Here is a 15286-nt window from a genome sequence, read left to right on the forward strand (position 1 = left end):
GAACTTTGATTGATCTCCAACAATTTTTCGGGAGAAAGCTTATTAAATTCCTTTCCCCGTGCGTGTACAGTACCAAATATTTTAGGACCATGGACTGTACAAGAGTTTCCTTCGATATAGATAAGCAGACTTCACGGCGATGGTTCAGTATGTGTTTGGTTTTATAGGGGTTTGTACTTAGAGAAAAATAAGCGTAATTAATCGATACTACACATTTAATAACGAGAAAATATTTACAAAGGCACTATTACTAAATAAAGAGTTCGCTTTAATAAATTGTTCATTTTTATACCGGCGTTTTAGGGGCGCGCGACTATAGAGAAAACTAAATGCACTTTTTCACCGCACTTTTGACAGTCTGTCAAATACAGTCTGTCACATAAGATAAAATTCAACATTTGTGGAAACGAAAAATAAACTGAAATTAATATAAAATGTTGTTTTTACAACATACTCGCCCCCGTTGAAGCGCTGGCTTTAACACAAATAAACAGATTATATTATGCCAAGAAAGCATGCGGAAGAAAAAATACATTACAATTATCATCTTATACTAACTTAAATTAAATCATCATTGGGTAGAGGACACAATTTTGTAATAGAGCGCTTGAAGACTCCATCTTTAGTTTTCACCGAGGCAATTCTTACTCTCCCATCTTTTCCGGGAAAGACCTCAATAACTCTTGCTAGTACCCAATGAAGAGGAGGAGTGTTGTCTTCAATCAGCAACACGAGATCGTTAGGTTCTAGGTTTTTATGAGGGAGAAACCATTTAGGGCGATTTTGAAGTCTATTCAAATAGTCGATAGACCATTTTTTCCAAAACACTTGTTGGAGTTTGGACAAATGTTGCCATAAATTCAATCTGTTTTCAGGAATGTGGATCACATCTTTTTCAGGAAAGGACGTAAGAGATTGTCCAATCAAGAAGTGTCCAGGAGTAAGATACGTAAAATCGGAGGGGTCATTTGAAAGGAAGCAAAGAGGCCGGGAGTTGAGCACAGCTTCAATTTGACCGAGAACTGTAGTGAATTCTTCGAACGTAAGCTTAACATTGCCAAGGAGCCTACGCATATGATGCTTTGCGCTCTTTATAGCACTTTCCCAAATACCCCCATGGTGAGGGGCTCGAGGAACTATAGTTTTCCAGCGAATATGAGATGAGGCCAAAAATTCCTTAATAGAACGAGAGCTTTCCTTTTCCTTGAAAAACTTATAGAGTTCAAACAGCTGGTTGCGAGCACCAAGAAAGTTCGTGGCGTTGTCACTGAATATTGTTTGAGGGAGGCCTCTACGGCTAATAAAGCGTTTTAGAGCGAGAAGAAACGTCTCCGTAGAGAGGCCGGAAACGACTTCAATATGAACAGCTCGAGTCGACAAGCAAACGAAAAGAGCAATATACGATTTTAATAAAGGAGCCTTACGAAGGTTGGAAGACTTTATCTGAAAGGGGCCGCCAAAATCTAATCCGACGTGAGCGAACACTCGAGAGGAGTTTAAACGTTCTTTTGGTAGATCTGCCATGATCTGGGTAGCGGGTTTGGCACGAAACTTAAAACAAACCTTACATTGGTGAGTGACCTTCTTGACTTCTCGTAGTCCATTTAAAGGCCAATATTTGAGACGAATTTGTGACAAAGTATTTTGAGGACCTGAGTGACAGAGTCTGACATGTTCTCTGTGGAGGATGAGACGAACTACACGATTTTTTGAGGGGAGGAGAAGAGGGTATCTTTGATCAAAGGTAACGTCTGAGTTTCTGAGGCGACCTCCCACCCGGAGCATTTCATTCTCATCCAAAAAGGGATTTAGGGGTAAAAGACACTTATTAGATAGAGTTTTACTTTTCTTAAGCTCAGAAATCTCACTCGAGAAGTTGGAATACTGAAGCATATTAATAATCTTAAGTTCAGCGTTTTGAAGTTCGCTGACTTCAAGGGTATTAGTTAACTTGCGAGAAAGCGGTTTAGCATTATTAGCAAATCTAAACATATAGGCTAAAGTTCTTACAAACTTTGAAAAATTGGAGAACCTATCCGAAAGTGAGGTGAAGAAATCTATTTGATCATTTCGAGCATGGAGAATGATTTTCCTTTCTTCAGGCAACTTGGAAGTATACCCCTTTGGGCTGTATTTCAATAAATCCAACCGAAGTTGATTTAAAAATAGAGGACCATGAAACCATAAGGACGAATTTATTAATTCAGAGGGTAGCATTTCTCGGGAGAGTATGTCGGCAGGATTCTCTTTGGATCGTACGTGCCTCCAGTGAGCATTAGGAGAATTATCTAAAATTTGTGCAACCCTATTTGCTACAAATTGGGTCCAACGAGAAGGATGTGAACGAAGCCAAGCGAGAACAATTTCTGAATCCGACCACATATTTATAGAGTCTAATTGAGATAACTTTTCTTTAACAATATTAGCAATCTTTGCTGTGAGTTTACTACACAATAGAGCACCCATGAGTTCCAATCTTGGAAGGGTCAAGGGTTTTAACGGAGCAACGCGACTCTTAGATGCTAGAAGGGAACAAGACAAATGTTCTGATTTATAGGTCACACGTAAGTAGATACAAGCTCCATAAGCCTTTAAACTTGCATCTGAGAATGAGTGAATCTCAACACCAGTGATTTCTTGACTTAAAAAGAGACATCTAGGTATACTTAAGTCCTTAAAATGAGAGAGACTGCTAATAAAACTTAGCCATTCATGTAACGTATCTGCGTCAATGGTATCGTTCCAACTGATTTTGGAAATCCAAATCTTTTGCATTATAAGCTTAGCGACAACTGTAAAGGGATTAATAAGACTTTGAGGATCAAATATTTGGGCAATCATTGACAGTACTTCTCTCTTAGTGTATGAGTTCTTTAGGGTGAAATCTGGAAGAGAGATTGAAAACGTGTCAAGAACAGGATTCTAGCATAAACCTAAAACCTTATTAGAGCAATTATCTGGAGCTATGACATAAGAAGAGTTTGAAGAAAGAGAAGAAATGTTTTTTAGAAACGAGTCCGAGTTAGAACACCATTTATGTAGAGAAATACATGCTGTTCCAAGTAAACTAGTTAATTCCTTGTGAGCTTTGAGGAGAGTTTGCTCATCATTAGCACCGTAGAGAATGTCATCAATATAACAATTATTTTGAAGAGCGTCACTGGCCAGGGGATATTCAGTTTGATGAGTATTTGCCAGTTCCATTAAACAGCGAGTACTCTGAAAACTGGCGCTTTTAGTTCCATATGTAACTGTTTGCAATTCCAGGCACTCAATATCTTTTTCCGGGGAGTCACGCCAAAGTATGTTTAACAGAAAGGTTTGATCAGGATTGATTTTAACCTGTCTGTACATCTTTTGTATATCAGTTGTGAAAACAAAGGAATATAATCGAAAGCGTAGCAAAATATCAAAAAGTTCCGGTTGAAGAGTGGGACCTTTGAGTAGGATATCATTTAACGAGTAACTACTAGAGCTTTTCATTGAACCATCGAAAACAACCCTAAGTTTTTTTGTTAAGAATTCTTCCTTTACTACACAGTGATGCGGGAGAAAATATTTATTTTCTAAATTTTCATTAGTAAGAGAGAGAGGGACTATTCTAGCATGTTCGAGAAAAAGATATTCACTAATGAACGACTTATATTGAGCGTATGTATTTTCATTTTTTAAGGGCCTATTTTCTAAATTAATAAATCTCTTTAAAGCTACTTTAAAAGATTCACCTAATTTTTTATGCGCATTTTCGCAGACAGGTGGTAGGTTTACTTGAAAACGACCCGAAGGTAAAATACGAGTGGTTTTATTAAATATTTGTTCAGCCAATTCCTCATCGGGGGTTAATTTACTAACGTGGGGAACTTCTTCAATTTCGAAAAATTGTTGTATCAATTTATCTAAATTATTCTCTTCGGATTCGGACTGAACAAAGAGAGAAACATTTGACTGAGAAATAGCCAAGTTTGAACTCCGATGAACGACATGAGGGGGAATAGTACCAAAAATAACATAACCTAAGTGGGTATTCTGAAGAATGGGAAGATTCTTTCCTAAACGAATGAATCCATCAGTCAATAATTCGCTATAGATGTCGCCAGCTAGAAGCAAATCAATTTTACCGGGAACAGAGTACGAGGGATCTGCGAGAGTGAGATTAGGTGGAACATTTATTTTGCTTCTATCTAGGGTAGCTTTAGGAAGCCTACAGGTTATACTGTCAAGTACAGCAAAAGAAGTTTTGAAACTTCTATCCTTCACATTATAGGGAAAAAATTCTATGTTAATAATTTGATTTGACATTGAGGTGTTTTCGGATATGGTTGATATCTGTAACTGTTTAAAATAAGGGGTGATAGGTCTGCCATCTTTAGAATACACTGTCACTAAAGCGGTAGCCAACAATACATCAGTTTTAACTGATAAAGCAGAGAGAGAAGTGGCTGTATGAGAATCTGCAGTATTTTGTACTTCTAAAGGAGGTTTGAACGAACTGGTAGAAGCTTCGTTTTGGGCATGAGCATTATAAGAGGGCGGAGTAGATGTGTAAGCAACACGACTGGAAGAGCCTTGAGAATGTTTGGGAGCTTGAGCGTTGCGATCAATAGAGAAATATTGCCTATTCGTATTCCTAGAGGAAGAGACATTTTCAGAGGTACTATGCAAGAGCGAGTGATGTCTTTTCTTACATATACTACATGAGCGTGAAGAGTTGCAATCTTGAGAAAAATGTTTATTACCCAAACAATTCCAACAAAGTTTCTTACCTTTTACAAAATTAAATCTTTCCTGTAAAGAGAGACATTTAAAATCATTACACTGATAAATTTTATGAGAATTACTTTTACAACATATACAATTAGTATCCGAAAACGAGTTTGTTTGTAAATTAACTGATGAAAACAAAGATGTTTTTAATTGAGGTTTATTAAATTTTTTATCATTATCAGAAACGTTTAATTTTTCTTGTATATCACATTTTTTCTCGAGAAAACTAAAAAACTGTGAGAGAGTAGGTAAAGCCTTTGAATCTATTTCATACTCAAATGACCTATGCGTCGCGAAATCTAATTTTTGTAAAAATACTTCGATCAATAGTAAATCCCAATGTTCGATAGGTACAGACATATTTTTAAGAGCAAGTAAAGTTTGTTTACAAAGAGTTAAAAATTCTCGTAATGATTTTGCGTTACTTTTAGCTAAAGATGAAGCCTTTAACAATTTTTGGATGTGTAAACTAATCACACGCGATTTATTTTCGTATCTATTCTTAAGCGTGTCCAAAGCGATCCGGAAATTTTCTTATACAACTTCTATATTTTTTATCAAATGTAAAGGTTCATTTTTTAAGAAAGATTTCAGATATATAAATTTTTGCACATTGTTTAGCTCTACATTATTGATTATTAGCGTTTCAAATAGCTGATAAAACGCGTTCCAATCGGCGAAGTTTCCTGAGAATACCTGCATCGTAATTTCCGGCAACCTAACCTTAGCAGTGGCTACAGTTGGTGGAGTATCGTTTGAGATGAGCGAGTGGGAGGGTAACTTTAAAGCTTCCATCTTATGCTGCAGTCCAGCTAGTGTAGAAAAGTATTTTTCCTCCATCAGTACCCTGTCTTCTGTTTCAGAATCGGTTTCATCGATTTCTTCAATCTGATCTATCACGTCTTCATATTTCAGATAACATGTTTTCAATTCGGTGTGTCTGAGTTGAAACTGGAGACCGTCAGTTTCTGCATCTGCGTTTTCTAGTAACCAGTTCGCTATTCTGGTAATCTTGGCCTTCAGTGGTTTTCTCTTCTTCTTGAGATCTTCCATTTTGACTTTAACAAAAGGTACTACTCCAAAAACAAATGCCTAAGGCCGTGCAAACACCGAATTCTTTAGAGAAATTAATGTTTATATTATATACTAATATCTGTATCACACAGCGAAAATAGAGTCAATAATGTTTATATTATAATAACCTGTAGAGCACACAACGAGAATAGAGTCAATAATGTTTATATCATATAATAACATGTGTAGCACACGGCGAGAGAGTTTATAGTTTATTAAAACGCGATAAATGTCTTAAATTACACTGAGAGTTTACTTTTCAATTAAATTTTTCGCACACGCGGTAAATGTCTACAAATGTCTACTAATAAATTTTTTAAAGAGATAGTCTTTTTGAAAAGCGGTTCACTTTGTGCATAAGCGAAATTATAATATGGAAAAATCTCACCCAATTTGTCCAGTAGTTTACAGCAACAGGCACAAACACCAGATAAAATTCACTTCTGTCCTTTTGTTTTAGAGTTTATCGCGACACATTAGTCTTTTCGAGGGTCTTTTAATCACATTTATATAAATATGCAAACCTAAAAGTAAAGTACAAACAACGCGATCACCAAACACAAAATCCGGCTCGAAGGACCAAAAATAATGTTGGAACTTTGATTGATCTCCAACAATTGTTCGGGAGAAAGCTTATTAAATTCCTTTCCCCGTGCGTGTACAGTACCAAATATTTTAGGACCATGGACTGTACAAGAGTTTCCTTCGATATAGATAAGCAGACTTCACGGCGATGGTTCAGTATGTGTTTGGTTTTATAGGGGTTTGTACTTAGAGAAAAATAAGCGTAATTAATCGATACTACACATTTAATAACGAGAAAATATTTACAAAGGCACTATTACTAAATAAAGAGTTCGCTTTAATAAATTGTTCATTTTTATACCGGCGTTTTAGGGGCGCGCGACTATAGAGAAAACTAAATGCACTTTTTCACCACACTTTTGACAGTCTGTCAAATACAGTCTGTCACATAAGATAAAATTCAACATTTGTGGAAACGAAAAATAAACTGAAATTAATATAAAATGTTGTTTTTACAACAGTCTTTGCGTTTGATTTTTTGTCTTAACATATTCGTTACCACCTCCCAATTCCATCGATACCTTGCACGTTGTTGTACGTTGAGCTGTTTAGGCTTTACAAGCTTAGTGTCCTTTTGACAATGACGTCATTTTTATTTCCATGTCAACGTATTCGTTTGCCCCTCCCCTTTTCATCGATACCTTACACATTGTTATACGTTGAGCCGTTTAGACGCTACAAGCTTAGTGTCCTTTTGGCAATGCCGCCATCTTTGTTTTTTTTTTGCTTCAACGTATTTGTTACCTCCTTCCCTTTCTATCGATACCTTGCACATTGTTGAACGTTGATTCATTTAGACATTAAGCTTAGTATCCTTTTGGCAATGACGCCATCTTTGTTTTTTTTTTTGCTTTAACGTATTCGTTACCTCCTCCCCTTTCCAACGATACCTCGCACGTCACGATGTTGTACATTCCTATTCTTTTCATTTCTGGCGATAGCCGCTGCTGTACGTTATATTTATTTGATACCTCATACGTAGTAATCGGGCTAATAGACCCTGAGATACGTTATAGTGCCGTTTTGGCATTGATTTTGTTGCTTGTTTTTCATCTTCATGTATTCATTACCCCCTCCTCTTTTATTTGACGCCTGATACGTTGCAATCGGATCAATAGACCCGGAGATACGATATAGTGTCGTTTTGGCATTGATTTTGTTTCTTGTTTTCATCTTGACGTATTCATTATTCTCTTACCTTTCGTTTGACGCCTCATACGTTGCAATCGGACCAATAGACCCGGCGATACGTTATAGTGTCGTTTTGACTATGCCGTCATCTTTGTTTTTTCTCTCTACGTGTTCCCCGTCCCCTTCCAGTTCGTTTGACACCTCATACGTCGCGATCCGCCGAGCCAACGCCCCCTTTTTCCAACAACTCCTGTTACACTTTAAAAAAATTGACGCTATTTTCAAGTTTGAACGATACGAAAAGAAAAAGAATTCACGCTATGTTCACGTTTGGACGATTTTTCACGAAAGAAGAAGAATTAACGCTATTTTCATGTATCAACGACACCTCGAGTACCCCCGTCCCCCCCGTACCCCTCGCCCGGCCCCTCTCGCCCAACCGCCACCACCCCGTAGCCAAAACAGTGTTACCCATAGCTACACGAAACCCGTTGCGCGTACGGTTCCAACAATACCTCATTAGTCACGATCCGATAAGTCGTTTTACCCCACCACGAAATGAGCCAAAAATGAGCAGAATGGACCTTAGATTTTCTTATGGAGATTTACATGGGAAAATGACCGATTTTGGCCCCGAACCGGTGCTGCCTAATTACTGTGTATATATATATATATATATATATATATATATATATATATATATATATATATATATATATATATATATGTTTATATATATATATATATATATATATATATATATATACATAAATATATAGATATATGTATATATATATATACATATTAATAATTATTAATACTAATGTTATTATTAATTAATCTATAATGATTATAAATTTATTAAAAATAAAATGTTAAAAACCAATAACGTATTGAATGTAAGTCAAACTATATAAGAAAGTTTAAACTTACCCACAAACTTCGACTCTAATTTCTGGATTGTATTTTAAAGTACGAGTAATATAAAGCTTATTATTGTTATCTTCAATAATACTTAAAATCTGCATCTTCGACCTTATACTAGTCGGACAAAGTTTGCAAGAGGCTATTTGGTCCAAGTCACTTTTACATGATGCATTTTCGAGGTCCCCGAAGGTTTTGGCTAATTTATTCGAGTCGCTTTTCCACCTGAGTTCTATTTCCTTATGGGGATAAGTGTCATCTTTGTAACATATATTATCTATGCAACCATTTTCGTCTCTGATGCTTTTCTAAAATAAACAGTTGCTTAAGTTACTTAGGTAAACAAAAACATGTTTATCTGTTAAATGAAGAATATTTGACTGATGGCCAATTCAAATGATAAAACTTCGCATTTATGCGACCACCTTATAATTTTGGCCAACTTAAATATATTATTTTCTTAAACTCCAAACTCACCCAAAACAATAAGAGATTATCGTCACTCAGATTAAAACCGATACAAAAACTACACCTCCGAACATCTCCCTAAGTTAGGAGATCTCGATACAATAGAAAATATCGACACTAGTGTCATTCAAACTAAAGGTCTTCTACGTGAGCTTATCACAAGCTTTATCGAAACTAAACAACTAATCTACATCTCTCTGGTACTCCCTCAATACCTCCTTGTCAAAATTAAATACAAAAAACGGCTTTTACGTCAATATAAGACCAACAGAGCCCCAAACTTTAAAACAGAATACAACCGTCTTAGTGCTAGAATGAAGAGAAAAATATTTATTCTACAGTATCGCTAGTGGAAGAATACTACCTCCAAACTCGATTACAGACCCTCAAATTTAAAAAATAATCTGCTCCCCTACTATAAAAAAATATTAATACACTTAGGTATTCGATTAATAGAATAGATGCAATTAAAATGGAAAATCCAGCCAAAAGGAATAGGTCACCGAAATATATATATATATATATATATATATATATATATATATATATATATATATATATATATATATATATATATATATATATATATATATGTGTTTCGTTGGAATGCAGGGAAGAGGTACGATTCTTGAGGGAATTGGCGAGCGGAACGGAAACACAGCTTTTTTAAAAAAGGATTTATTTTTTTCTTTTTCTTTAAAAAACAAACATACAAAAAAAATGAAAAGAAGAATAGGAATGAAGTTACTGTCTTGTAAGGGTTTTTTTTTATTTATTTATTTGTTTTGTATGATGAGAGAGTGATATATCTGGCTCAAGTTGTCGATGTCGGTTCTCTTATTTAGGGACGATGGATGTTTTAGAAGTTTTAGAAAATGAACTTTAGCAATTTTCATACATCATATTCGATGTAAAATCCTTTCCAAAAGGAACCACATGGTTCCTCAACAATGGTTATTGATACTTTTTATATCCAACCTTCTTTTTAATTAGATTTATAAATAAATTGACTTTTCTATTCTGTCCTGTAAACATATCTTTGTTATCTAGTTGATTTTTCGCACAAAGACTGTTTCCCAAGCCATATTATTTTTTGTTTTGCTCTTCGGAGTAGTAGATCCCTATCTTCAAAATAGGCTCTTTTTTTAATTACTTTGGTGTCTCTAACAATAAAGTTAATTTTCCATGTTTTTTTCAATAAAAATATTTTTTTTTTCAAATTGTTTCACTAAGCTCGATTAAAACAAGTTACTTTTTCTCCTCGCTTCATGTTTCGATAATTGTATATCAGCGATAGAATAGAATTATTGTATTATATTATACTGTTCTTGTTAACACATTGTGACATTTTTGTGACTTTTTAATGTTTGTATAAATTTTAAAAAACTCTGAATGTATTTTTTTAACTGTAGCTTTTATTGTTTTTATTAAATGTATTTTGTAACACCTCAACATATGCATTTGACATTGTTTGACATCTATATATGACTTTGCAATCATTAGAACTGAACAAGTGCAGAAATACTGTACGAAACGTTTTCTATTAAAAAATTGAAATAGTTTTTTCATTTTTTATTTCTCCTTGACCGATATCCTCATTTCAGTGAGATTTTAATCTCACTCACATTGTATATATATATATATATATATATATATATATATATATGTATGTATATATATATATATATATATATATATATATATATATATCTATATATATATATATATATATAAGAAAAAAGAAGTACTTGTGACTCGTTTGGAACAAATATATAACTGTTTTGGATGGGTTGGAGTCAATAATAGGGCTATTGGTTAACTATTTTTTTAATCTCGAGCTTTCAATTGTGTTTACAATTATTATCAAGAGCTAAAAAAGACAAAATACATACAAGGTTGAACTAAAAAGAAAAAACAATTTTTGTTAACTTACCAAATAAAAATTAGTTTGGTAAGTAAAAAATCACTGCTTACATGTTCAAAATATTTTATATAAAAATGTTTTGATCTAACAAATGTTTCTCCGAAAATTTCTATAATTTTGAAAACATTTTTTTTAATATAAAAATAATTGAATTTATAAATAAGTTCAAATAGCAACCAATTACAAATAGCCTCAATGTCATAAATGCCAACATAAAATTTTTATTTTTGACAATTATATTGCCAAAAGTAAAACTTCGTTTAAACATTCTTTTTTGTTTAGTAACAAAAAGAAGAAGATTTATTCACCCTTGACAGATGTCTGAAAGAATGTGATAGATATATGGAGAATTGAATATGACATTTTACAATTTTTATATATAAATCATAAAGAAAGAATATAATTATATATTTTACTTAAATTTTGAATCTCAGATCTTTTGTTTAAACTCTTATCATTTTTGCTAATACAAACCATTTCCAAAAAAGTCCTTTTAAATTTATTACTTTCACTACATAAAATTTTAATGTTATCAAAATCCATAATATGGTCTTTATCGATTACATGTTCTGCCAAAGCACAAGATGGTTTTTTAATTCTGCAATCACTTTTGTGAGAAATAATGCGATTTGAAAGATTTCTTCCGGTCTCACCAACATATTCAGCCTCACACTGAGTACAACTAATGCTGTATACTAAATTCGTTTTTTCAAATTTGTCTATAGGATATTTAGTTTTAGAATATAAAGATGAAATAGTTTTGATGTTCTTTGTTGCTATTTTTATATTGTCAATAACCTTTAGTGTTTGTATTAATTTAGGTGTTAATGATGGTATAAAAGGTAGTGAATGATAATAGATGTTCTGATTGTTAGATACAATGTTTTGAGATTGAGCAAAAAATGGTGTTAAATTATTTATATTACCAATATTAGAAAAAAGCATCCTATGTAGCATATCTGGAGGATAAGAGTTTTCAATTAGAATATTTTTTAATAACTGAAGATCTTCCTGTAGATAATCTGGATGAGAAAGTTTTAAAACACGTTCTTTTAATCCTGTTATAAGGTTCATTTTCATCTTATTTGGATGGTGAGAGTAATAGCTTATAAATCTATTACTACATATGGGTTTTCTGAACCATTTGGTTTTCAACATATTGTCTGTATTTCTTACAATTCTCATGTCAAGGAATGGTAGAGAATTATCTACCTCTTCCTCAACTGTGAATTGTATATGCTGATTATGACTGTTGAAAATGTTGACTGTTTCATGAATTTTGTGTTTAGGAAGTGCCAAAACTAAATCATCTACATATCTCTTAATAAAAGGAATGAAAAAAGTGCAATTACTGATACAATCACTATAAATAAAAAAGCAAAAGAACTCAAAATTTATAATTCTATTGCTCCACGGTTCTATGCTCTGCCAAAAATACATAAACCAACTTTATCTATGAGACCAATTGTTTCATCTTTATGCCCTCCTAATGGACCAATAGCACAGCTCCTCACTGACATCTTAACTAATGCTTATAATTTAAACAACAATTTTTACATTAAAGATTCATTTGATTTTAGTTCTTTCATTAATAATTTCCAATTACCACAAAATTATGTTTTAGTTAGTTTTGATGTAACATCTCTTTTTACTAATTTGCCTTTAGATTTAATCATAAGTAGTGTTGAAAAACATTGGAATGAGATTTCACAACACACTAATATTGACTTATTACATTTCAAAACACTTATCAACTTTGTTTTTGATTCTAATATTTTTATATTTAATGGTGTATTTTATAAACAAATTTTTGGTAGTCCTATGGGATCTAGTCTTTCACCCATTCTAAGTAGCTATGTCATGGATGATGTTATCAGTGATTGTATCAGTAATTGCACTTTTTTCATTCCTTTTATTAAGAGATATGTAGATGATTTAGTTTTGGCACTTCCTAAACACAAAATTCATGAAACAGTCAACATTTTCAACAGTCATAATCAGCATATACAATTCACAGTTGAGGAAGAGGTAGATAATTCTCTACCATTCCTTGACATGAGAATTGTAAGAAATACAGACAATATGTTGAAAACCAAATGGTTCAGAAAACCCATATGTAGTAATAGATTTATAAGCTATTACTCTCACCATCCAAATAAGATGAAAATGAACCTTATAACAGGATTAAAAGAACGTGTTTTAAAACTTTCTCATCCAGATTATCTACAGGAAGATCTTCAGTTATTAAAAAATATTCTAATTGAAAACTCTTATCCTCCAGATATGCTACATAGGATGCTTTTTTCTAATATTGGTAATATAAATAATTTAACACCATTTTTTGCTCAATCTCAAAACATTGTATCTAACAATCAGAACATCTATTATCATTCACTACCTTTTATACCATCATTAACACCTAAATTAATACAAACACTAAAGGTTATTGACAATATAAAAATAGCAACAAAGAACATCAAAACTATTTCATCTTTATATTCTAAAACTAAATATCCTATAGACAAATTTGAAAAAACGAATTTAGTATACAGCATTAGTTGTACTCAGTGTGAGGCTGAATATGTTGGTGAGACCGGAAGAAATCTTTCAAATCGCATTATTTCTCACAAAAGTGATTGCAGAATTAAAAAACCATCTTGTGCTTTGGCAGAACATGTAATCGATAAAGACCATATTATGGATTTTGATAACATTAAAATTTTATGTAGTGAAAGTGATAAATTTAAAAGGACTTTTTTGGAAATGGTTTGTATTAGCAAAAATGATAAGAGTTTAAACAAAAGATCTGAGATTCAAAATTTAAGTAAAATATATAATTATATTCTTTCTTTATGATTTATATATAAAAATTGTAAAATGTCATATTCAATTCTCCATATATCTATCACATTCTTTCAGACATCTGTCAAGGGTGAATAAATCTTCTTCTTTTTGTTACTAAACAAAAAAGAATGTTTAAACGAAGTTTTACTTTTGGCAATATAATTGTCAAAAATAAAAATTTTATGTTGGCATTTATGACATTGAGGCTATTTGTAATTGGTTGCTATTTGAACTTATTTATAAATTCAATTATTTTTATATTAAAAAAAATGTTTTCAAAATTATAGAAATTTTCGGAGAAACATTTGTTAGATCAAAACATTTTTATATAAAATATTTTGAACATGTAAGCAGTGATTTTTTACTTACCAAACTAATTTTTATTTGGTAAGTTAACAAAAATTGTTTTTTCTTTTTAGTTCAACCTTGTATGTATTTTGTCTTTTTTAGCTCTTGATAATAATTGTAAACACAATTGAAAGCTCGAGATTAAAAAAATAGTTAACCAATAGCCCTATTATTGACTCCAACCCATCCAAAACAGTTATATATTTATATATATATATATATATATATATATATATATATATATATATATATATATATATATATATATATATATATATATATATATATATATATATATCAGAATACCGTGGTAAAGTTGTCAGTCGATAACAATAGGTATTAATGCAATGATCTTCTAACATCCTTCAATTTTTCATCAAATCTGATCAGTTATGTATGTGGGTAAAGGTAAAACAATAACGTTTGAAAAATAATGAGTTAAGCTATAATAAATGTACCTAATAATATAAACTAGAAAAGTGAAAATATTGTTTTTTAGAGTACCTCATATGTATAATAAATACCAAATTTTTGTAAACATTTTAATAATCGAAGAACTATAAATTATTTAAATAAGTAGGGTGCCACTGTGTAATTTATAAAACAAAACAATGTATTACAATATTAGCAGATTTGTTGTCAGAATTCACCTACAAGTTTCAAGGTTATAAATAAACAAACATGCAAAACTCACCGCTATGGTAAATAAAACAAGTAAAACAACAATCACTAAGATTTCTTTCATATTCGTAGATTTTGAGATAAATTTCTACTCTTTGGATATTACTCAGAAAGAATTATTTAATTTTTTGGATGACTGCCACCCTTATTACCATTCCACAAACTTTTTTAAAATGCGTGAACGTGAATATATCCGCTATTTATTTATACAATCATGATTAACCGATAACTTCACTATAGTTTACATCATTATAGTTTACAACTGGCTTCAGTGAGCTGTGGAAGTAATAAACACATTTCGGAATTTCCTAACGATATTTATGTAATTAGATATTTTTAACGATGTACCTACTTACTAGACGCCTTGCAATTGCTGAATATTTTTATTAGTTATTATGAATTATATTATTTGGTGCTAATAGTGGCATTGTTAAAAATTATGATGACAGTGGATACCTATTTAATCCATTCAGAGAAGATAAATTAATATTACATTATACTTGTTATAATATTATATTATAAGGAAATATTTAAAAAACATTT

At 32.0% G+C, this 15286-nt stretch overlaps 1 protein-coding gene across 3 annotated transcripts in view; it reads right to left on the reverse strand.

The window, feature by feature from the left end:
• The window catches only part of LOC140442691 (uncharacterized), a 41901-nt gene extending 26918 nt beyond the window's left edge, over positions 1–14983 (reverse strand). For all 3 annotated transcript variants that reach the window (XM_072533679.1, XM_072533681.1, XM_072533680.1), the window contains exons 1-2: positions 14757–14983; positions 8488–8786 (exon numbers count right to left, since the gene is read on the reverse strand). In XM_072533679.1, the coding sequence (XP_072389780.1) occupies positions 8488–8786; positions 14757–14807 (350 nt within the window). In that variant the 5' untranslated portion in view covers positions 14808–14983. The remainder of the gene's footprint in view (positions 1–8487; positions 8787–14756) is intronic.
• Positions 14984–15286: the final 303 nt, after the last annotated feature.

This window comes from Diabrotica undecimpunctata, chromosome 6 (genome assembly GCF_040954645.1).
Source record: "Diabrotica undecimpunctata isolate CICGRU chromosome 6, icDiaUnde3, whole genome shotgun sequence".
NCBI classification, from domain to species: domain Eukaryota; kingdom Metazoa; phylum Arthropoda; class Insecta; order Coleoptera; family Chrysomelidae; genus Diabrotica; species Diabrotica undecimpunctata.